Source organism: Enhydra lutris, unplaced genomic scaffold (genome assembly GCF_002288905.1).
Source record: "Enhydra lutris kenyoni isolate GAN:26980312 unplaced genomic scaffold, ASM228890v2 scaffoldscaffold16, whole genome shotgun sequence".
Lineage (NCBI taxonomy): Eukaryota > Metazoa > Chordata > Mammalia > Carnivora > Mustelidae > Enhydra > Enhydra lutris.
The window spans coordinates 33,554,066-33,563,256 of record NW_019154100.1 but is presented as its reverse complement, the minus strand read 5'-3'; the positions used below and the strand labels follow the sequence as shown (position 1 = coordinate 33,563,256).

Sequence of the window (9,191 nt, the reverse complement as noted above, 5' to 3'; positions counted from 1 at the left end):
TCCTTTCCCCCAGTTTTCCCTATTATTAACATCCTTCCCTATTATTAACATCCTTCCCTATTATTAACATCCTTCCCTATTATTAGCATCCTTCCCTATTATTAGCATCCATTTGTTAAAACTGATGAACTGATATCAACACATTATTACCAAAATCAATGTTTTATATGAAGCCTTATTCTTTGTGTTGTATAATTCTGTGGGTTTTTGATAAATGCATGATATCATGTATCCACCATTCATACAGAAAAGTTTTACTATTCTAAAAATCCTCTGTGTTTTACCTATTCAATCCTTCCAAGTCCCTAGGAACCATTGATCTTTTTATGATCTTCATCGTTTCCCTTTTCCAGAAGGTCATATGGTTGTAATCATACTCATGTAGCCATTTTTTTTCATCCATTCAGCTTTTGAGGAACATCCTGCTTCTAATTTTTGACAATTCTGAATAACATTGCTATAAACATTCTTGTGTAAGTTTTTGTGTGGATGTAAGTTGTCAACTCATTGTTTATATACCTAGGAGTGTAATTGCTATATTGTATGATAAGAGTATGTTCAATTTTATTTTTATAAAATTTTATTTTTATAAAGTTGAACTGCCAAAATAGCTTTCAAAACGGATGTACCATTTTGCATTCCTGCAAACAGCATTAGCATTTTGCATCATCATTTTTTTGGACTATAGTCATTCTAATAGCTATGTTAATGCTATCTTGTTGTTCTAATTTGGGATTCCCTAATGCCATACAATGGTGAGCTTCTTTTCATATGCTTGTTTGTTATCGTTCTATCTTCTTTGGAGAAGTGTCTGTTCAGATCTTTTGCTCATTTTTAAGTGGGTTGAGTTTTAAGATCTCTTTGTATATTTTGGATACAAATCCTTTATCAAGTATGTGTTTTGCAAACATTTTTTTGCCATTCTGTGCCTTGTCTTTGCTGTCTCTTAACAGTGTCTTTTGCAGAGATGTTTTAAATTTTCATAAAATCCAACTTTTCATTTTTTTCTTTCATGGATGTTGCTTTTGGTGTTATATCTAAAAAGTCATTGAGAAACCCAAAGTCCCCTAGATTCTCTCTTATGTTATCTTCTAGTAGTTTTATAGCCTTGCATGTTTCATTTAAGTCTATGATCCATACTGAATTAGTTTTTGTGAAAGGTGTAAAGTCTTTAGTCAGATCATCATCATGATCATTAATATTATTTAATTGGATACCAATGACTCCAGCAGTATTTCTCGGCAAGGCTATCTTTTCTCCATTGAATTGTCTTTGCTCCTTTGTCAAAGATCAGTTGACTTTTAGTGTGCATTTGTTTCTGGGGTCTCTATTCTGTTCCGTTGATCTATTTGTTGATTTTTTTGCCAATATCATGGTGTCTTGATGTAGCTGTAGCATTTTTGTAAGTCTGAAATCAGGTAGTATCTCCTCCAACTGTGTTCTTCCTCAGTATTGTATTGGCTTGTCTGTGTCTTTAACCTATCCACACAAACTCTAGACTTTGTCTGTATCTATAAAATAACTTGGTGGGATTTTGACTGGGATTGCATTGAATTTATAAGTTGTTTTGAACAAAATTGATATCTTAATTATAGTGCATTTCCCTAAAATAGAATACCTATCTTTATACTTTGATATTCTTTGATTTCTCCCACCAAAGTTTTATAGTTTCCTTCATACTGATCTTGCACATATTTTGTTAGGTTTATACCTAAGTCTTTCATATTTTTTGTGCTAACATTAATGGTTATTGCTTCTTAAGTTTTAAATTCAGATTTTTCATTCCTAGTATATAAAAGCATATTGCATTCTTCAACCTTGTTATTTTTTATTTTCACTTAATAAGCCCACAGATTTTCTATGTTTTGTTTTGTTTTGTTTTCATCTGTGAACAGGTATTTCATCTTTCCCAATCTGTATGCCTTTTATTTCCTTTTTTTGTCCTGTTGAGTTAGGTGGGATTTCCAGTGCCAGATGCTAAATGGCAGTAATGAGAGGGAACACCCTTGCCTTGTTCCCTATCTTAGGAAAGATACGTCCAGTCTCTCACCATTGAGTATGAGGTTAGCAGTAGCTTTTTGTAGCTACCAATTGAGGAAATTGCCTTCTATGAAAAGTTTGTGGAGACTTTTTACTGTGAATGGATATTGGATTTTAGCAAATGCTTTTTCTGTATCTATTAAAATTATTATATACATTTTTTTCACTTCAACTTTTTGATTTAATGAATTACATTAATTGATTTTTGAATGGTGAACCTTGCATACCTGGAATGAATTCCATTTGGTCATGGTATGTAATTCTTTTTATAAGTATTTTCATTCAATTTACTAATATTTGTTGATAATTTTTATATCTATGTTCATGAGAGATATTGGTCTATAGTTTTACTTTCCTATGATGCCTTTGTCTGGTTTTGGTGTTAGAGTAATGCTGGACTCACAGAGTGAGTTAAGAAATGTTCCCTTTGCTTTTATGTTCTAGAAAAATTAGAAACTTATTAGTAGAGGATCCTGGATGGCTCTGTAGGTTATAGGTCTGCCTTCAGCTCAGGCCATGATCCCAAGGTCCTAGGATTGAGCCCTACATCAGACTCTCCTCAGGAGCATGTTTGCTGCTCCCTCTCCCCTTGCCCTTCTCCCTAACCCCTCCCAACTCATGTACTCTCTCGCTCTCATAAATAAATAAAATCTTAAAAAAAAATAAAGAAACTAGTTAGTATAATTTCTTCCTTTAATGTTTGGTAGAATTCACCGGTAAACCCATTTGGACCTGGTGCTTTCTTTCTTAGAAGATTATAAATTATCAATTCAATCTGTTTCATAGATATAGACCTACTCAGGTCATCTATTTTTCCTTATGTGAGTTTGGCAGATTGTGTCTTTCAAGGATTTGGTCCATTTCAAGTAATTTATCAAACTTGTATTTCATAAATTCCTTTATTATCATTTTATTATCTACCAGATCAGTAATAATGACCCCTCTTTCATTTTTGATATTAATAATTTGTGTCATCCCTTTTCTACTCTTCTTTGGCCTGGCAAGAAGTTTATCAGTTTTATTATCTCTTTGAAGAACCAGTTTATAGTTTCATTGATTTTTCACCATTGAATTACTGTTTTCATTTAGTATTTTGTTCTAATTTTTATCATTTAAAACATTCTGCTTGCTTTAGGTTTACATTGGTCTGCTTTCTCTGGTTTCCTAAGGGGGAAGCTTTGTTATTAATTTTAGATCTTTTTTTCTTTTCTAATACAAGAAATTAAATGCTATGTTTCTTCAAAAGCACTGTTTTTACTGTCCTACAAATTATGATAAATTATATTTTCATTTTTTTGACCCACATGTTACTTAGAAGCATGTTGTTTCATCTCCAAAAACATTGAGATTGGCCAGCTATCTTTCTGTTATACATTTTTAGTTTAATTCTCGTTGGGTCTGAGAGCATACTTTGTGCTATTTCCACTCTTTTACATTGTTAAAGTGTGTTTTATGGTGGTATGTAATTTCTCTTGGTGAATGTTCCCTGTGATTTTGATAAGAATAAGCATTCTGTTTTGTTGGATGAAGTGTTGTATAAATGCCAATTAGGCCAATTTGATTGATAGTTTAGTTTATTTCAACTGATAGCTATTTAGCTCAACCATATCCCTGCTTCTAACACTGAGAACTAGCGTAATTTATTTCTCAGCAATTGCTAGAATAAGCAATTGATAACATCTACCTAAAAGGAAGCAAATTTTTAAAATAATAAATTAAAATATGTTTTAAAAAATTATCCCTGAAAAAATACCAGTTCCAGATAGTAATCAGGGCTCTTTCACATCTACTAAACTTTCAAGATTATGTTCAGAGCACAAAAGATTTTTAATTGTAACTATTCTCTGTCCATTCTCTGGAGATGAAGTAACTCCATTTCCAAAGTCTAAAAATGATAGAACATATTAAAATCATGGATGAATATAGTTCAAAGATTCTACAAAACTCTACTAACAAATGGAATCTTGTAGGATAAGGTTTTCCAAAAAGCATTCTGCTTTATAAAGCTACAGAAATTTAGACCTGAAGTATGGGCATAAAAATAGAAATATATTAATGGAAAATAATTGTAACAGCTCTGAAACAGCACCTCAATCCTAATACCAGTTATGAAACAGTTCATTCTTTCTATAATTAGTTGATGTGCCTTAATCCATATTATATACATATATAATATATTACTAACATATGTACATGATACATATGTAATATTTTATACCATATATTTTATGTATATATATATATATTTGCATTTATAATTTTTACATTGAAGCATATTCAACAGGCAAAGTGTAAATGTCTTTAATCTGAAAATAGATACTATTAATAACTGAGAAAAAAACAAGTATCTCAGTTATAAAAAATAGAAAAAGAATAACAGATAATTTGAAGAAGAAGAAATTAAAATGCCAGTAGATATTTTAAAAAGTCCAATTTCGGTGGTAATACAAGAAATACAAGTTAAAGTAACCAGAGATAATACCTACTTTCTAACAATCTGTCAACGTTTTTCAAAAAGAACAGTAGCCGGTGTTGTGTTAATTTGAGTGGGGGAAATTGGTAAAAAAAAAAAAAAAAAAAAAAAAAGGAAAGAAAGAAAAGAAAACTGATAAATTTTCTGAAGATTGTTTAGACAGTGCTACATATACTCTGAATGTTTGTGTCCCTCCAAAATTCACATGTTAGAATCTTAATGTCTATTGTGTTGGTGTTAGGGGGTGAGGCTGTTGGGGGATGATTAGGTTATGAGAGTGGAGCCCTCATGAATGGGATTAGTGCTCTTACAAAAGAGGCTCCATAGAGCTCCCTTGCTCCTTCTGCCATGTGCCATAATCTGGAGTCTGCAACCTGGAAGAAGGCACTTGGTCTGACAATTTCTGGCACAGTGATCTTGAATGTCCAGCCTCCAAAAGTGTGAGAAATAAATATTTGTTGTTTCTAAGCTACCTATTGTGCGGAATTTTTGTTACAGCAGCCTGAATGGACCTCGACAGCCAGAGTATGTCAAAGACCTTCATGTTGACTCCAAAACTTTACTTAATACTTGAAATCTGAACACTTATATTTTTACTAATGCTACTTATGTTTTATTTGTATGTTTATTATTTTAGCAAAAAACCAAAAATCTTACAAATTATTCTTGTCTTTCCAACTGGAAGAAAGCGAGAAGTTTATTGGGTAGAAGTGCTGGGTTCTATATTATTTTCCTTATGAAGAATCCAAGACCCAATCTTGGTGTCAGTTTGTTTCATCACGTTTGTAAGGCGCGACATACCTGCAAATAACGAACCACTCGGCAGACGAGATCAGGTGTCAGAAAGTCTCCGGTGAATCGCCAAATGATGTCTGTCAAGATGTTTATCAGACCTGTGAAGGAGTCTAACAAAAACACACAAGTGGTTAACTTGAATCTCTTTCAAATTTCCAGCCTTGCCACAGTAGAAATGAATTCCTGGGGAGATTTCCCCCTCTCCTGCCCCAGTTTATCAGATGGCCATTAAGGAAAAGTAAAGCAAGACAGGAGTCCATTGACTTTACTTATTGGAGCTTGTTACCACTTAGATGGAGCCACCTTGGAAGGATTTTGCTAATGACTAAAATGACTTTGGTAATCACACAGTTGACATTTTAAGTCCCAGAAGAGGAGTTTTAAGGGGGTTTAGATCTCTACCCAAACAAGGACTGTGTGAGGATCAATAAGGACAAAATTGAGAAAAGGAAGTTATTTATCTTCAAGAAGTCCCTCAAAGTCCCCCTTCTTCTATCTGTTACTTTACAGTGTTGACATCTTGTTACCTCCCTATCATCAACAACTCCCCTCAACCCCCACCCCAGGTTCCTTTTCTTCCTTCTCCTTTCCCCCTTCAACACCAGTCCCTAGAAAAAGTCAAGTGCATGATCTATCACTTTAATTAACTTCATTGATTAAACTACAGAGGAACTGAGGCCAAGATTTGAGACCAAGGTCAGAGACTTTATGCTCCTGTGGTTGTCCTTACTCATTTCTATACTTACAGGTTGTAAGTTGAGCAGATGTTTACATCAGAAATGCGAAAGTATACTATATGTCTTAAAGCTCCCTCTCACCTCTCCATGACCGCTATCACTAATTGATCATGTGATTCAAAATCTTTCTCAAAACAGTGCTGGAGGGATTCTCTGCTGATTGTTGGACAGGGATGGGACTTAGGACAGGCCAGAATTCACAGACTTAGGGTCACTTTCTTGGAAATGGGATATAACACTCTATCAAGGACCCAAGAGGCAAGGCAAACTCTTTGATAGAGTAACTTAGAAGTCTGGAGGAAGTGTTGGTCCTTCTTAGGCAAAATGGAAATGTCTGAGTTGCCCTGGCAGACAGTATAAAAAAAGAACAAAAAGGCCATGGTGTAATAGACATATTATGGGTAGCAAGAAGATCCACCAGAGAATGATGTTGCATGAAAGGGCTCAGAAGACACACCATTCCTGAAGAAAGTAACGGTGAGAGGAACCAGCATTACAAAGAAGCTCAGTGGTGGCCTCCTACTGTAAGGCAGAGTGGATGAGAGGAGAGGGGGTGATAAAGCCAGGTCTTGTAGAACGATAGTAAGTATGAACTGTAATAATTCTCCTAGTCCTTCTCCAAAGGGACCTATGGCCATTTTTATCTGAATGGCTGTGCACTGGGGAAAGAAGAATATACAGACGTTTTGAGGACTATTAGACACAGGGTCTATGTTGACCTGACACTTGGCAAACTGAAGTGTCATTACGGCCCCACTACAAGCATGGAATCTCATGGGGCCAGGTAACAAATAGAATCCTAGTTGAAGTAGAATGGTTCACTAGATCTGCAGACCTTTCATTGTTCACTTCCCACATCCCTGGGGGTTTAATTTGTATTGACATACTTGGTAGTTGGAATAACTCCATATTAGGCTCCTCATAATAGTGGCAGACAGTAAGACTACATATTTGGACAACATGATGAATTACCCCTTATCATTGTCAATTTAGCTATTGTTGTATTTGACTGTCTTGGAATTACCAACAACGGAGACCAACACTGAGCCCCAATATGGCACTATTTCTTAAGAAGACCAATTTGCTACCTTGTCAAAAGTTGACTATGCTGGATCCTTTCAATACTGCAAGGGAAAGCTCTCCATCTTCCCAGTGTATACCTATTCTGGGTATGAGCTTGCTTCCCTGACCTCTGAGTTGTAGTCAGCACCATTCACCAATCCCTAGAGGATTTCTGATTGCTCAATTGGAACAGCATGCCAAACAACATAATATCTGATCAGGAGACCCATTTCATAGTGAAGCAGATATAGGCTTGAACCACTGATCATAGAATCCTCAGTTTATATCATATAGTATACCCTCCAGCAGCAGCTGTCTTCTTGGAGCCCTGGGGTGGTCTCGTAAAGGCATAGATAAAGTGCCAACCTGATGGCACTCTGAAAGGATGGAATGCCATCCTTCAAAATGCTGTGTATGCAAAAAATCAGGGCTTTCTTTATCATGCTGTGTTTACTAATAGGAGGCAGACATACATTTGATAACCAAGGGTTAGAGACAGGAATGGCTTCATGAGACATTACTCCCAAAGAACCCCTGGGACACTTTGTGTACCTCTCTACTCTGCAGGCTGGAGGTCCTAGTCCCAAAAGGAGATGCAAACTTGCCACGGGACATAGCAAGGGTCCCTTTGAACTAAAAGTGATGGCTGCTGCCACAAGGACTCCTTTGTGCAGGGACCAGCAGTCAAGATGAGAAGTCACCACTGTGGCCAAAGTCATTGGTTGTGATCTCAGCAAAGCTGGGTTGATACAATGAAGAAAAGGAAGAGTATGGGTAGAACACAGGCAATTTACTTCTCAAGTTATGACTGACAGCAGTAATTAGTGAATGGGGCTAGGGATGCCAGGTATACTGCAGCATGCCCTCAGTGAAGAGTCTGGCAGATTATTCAGGCTCTTGGGTGCCCTGTCCTGCTGTGGTGGGAGGGTGATAGGGACTGAAATTGAATCTTTATTCTTGTCATGGAGACGTGCACCTGGCTTCAGGTGGCACAAAGACAACGCTAGTATCAACTCTGTCTTGGATGACAAATGAACTGTACCCTCTAGTAAATTGTTCAGATCAAAATTCAAATCCTGCCTTTGTTGAGATTCACTACTAGCCTTTATGGGAGAGGACTGTGGTTTCTGTGCAACTCTACTCAGAGGACTGGGCAGAACTTTAGAAGTAAAGGGTATGTGTTTGGTTGGATTCAGGCTCTCAGCTGAACAGCTAAACAGCAAAAGAAACTCCAGTTTTATAGTAGGCCACTCATAATTCCATTTCCAATAGTTTATTTTTATTGCTGTGTTTCTGTTTAAGAGCAGTAATGAAGGGACACCCTGGGTGGCTCAGTCGGTTAAATGGCTGCCTTTGGCTCAGGTCATGATCCCAGGGTCCTGGGATCAAGTCCCGCATTGGACTCCTTGCTCGGCAGGGAGCCTGCTTCTCTCTCTACCTCTGCCTGCCACTCTGCCTGCTTATGCTCTCTCTCTCTCTGTGTCAAATAAATAAATAAAATCTTTAAAAAAAAAAAGAGGGGTAATGAAAACTGAAATGACACTGTCACTTGGTAAATGATATCTGTGAACCCTAGAGAATGAGAACCGAAGGGAAACCATCATCCAGAGTAGGTAGGATATATATGGGTTCTCAGAGAATATTTATCCAATAAATTGTCACTGTGGTTTGTCAAAAGCATTTATGGCTTTGTAAAAATTAAACTTGTATTTAGAGATCATTAAAGGCTCATGAGAAGTTGCAGAAATGGCACAGAGTTTTCACATACCTGTCACCCAGCTGTCCCTCATGGTGACATCTTACCTAACTAGAGTTGACTTCGCTGTTTGAAGAATTACTACTCTTAATCCAGGTTTCTATACAACTGAGCGTGTTCTTAAGGAATGTTACTAAGCAGTCATTATATCCTTGTTAATATTTTAAGTATTTAAAGTATCTTAAGACTTTTTAATCTAACTAAAAACTGTGAGGTACAGTCCCTGTTTTATTGATTGGCAACTAAATGTGATTAGAATCTTTCTGAATGTTTTATAACAAATTAGAGGGAAAGCCAGGCTTGTAACCCAAACTTGGATGACTGTGTC

The 9,191-nt window shown here is 36.3% G+C and overlaps 1 protein-coding gene across 1 annotated transcript in view; it reads right to left on the bottom strand.

The window, feature by feature from the left end:
- Positions 1-9,191, bottom strand: part of LOC111147403 (neuropeptide S receptor 1) — a 147,015-nt gene that overhangs the window by 45,655 nt on the left and 92,169 nt on the right. Inside the window, 1 exon segment of the mRNA XM_022503411.1 lies at positions 5,315-5,418. Coding sequence (XP_022359119.1) covers positions 5,315-5,418 — 104 coding nt within the window.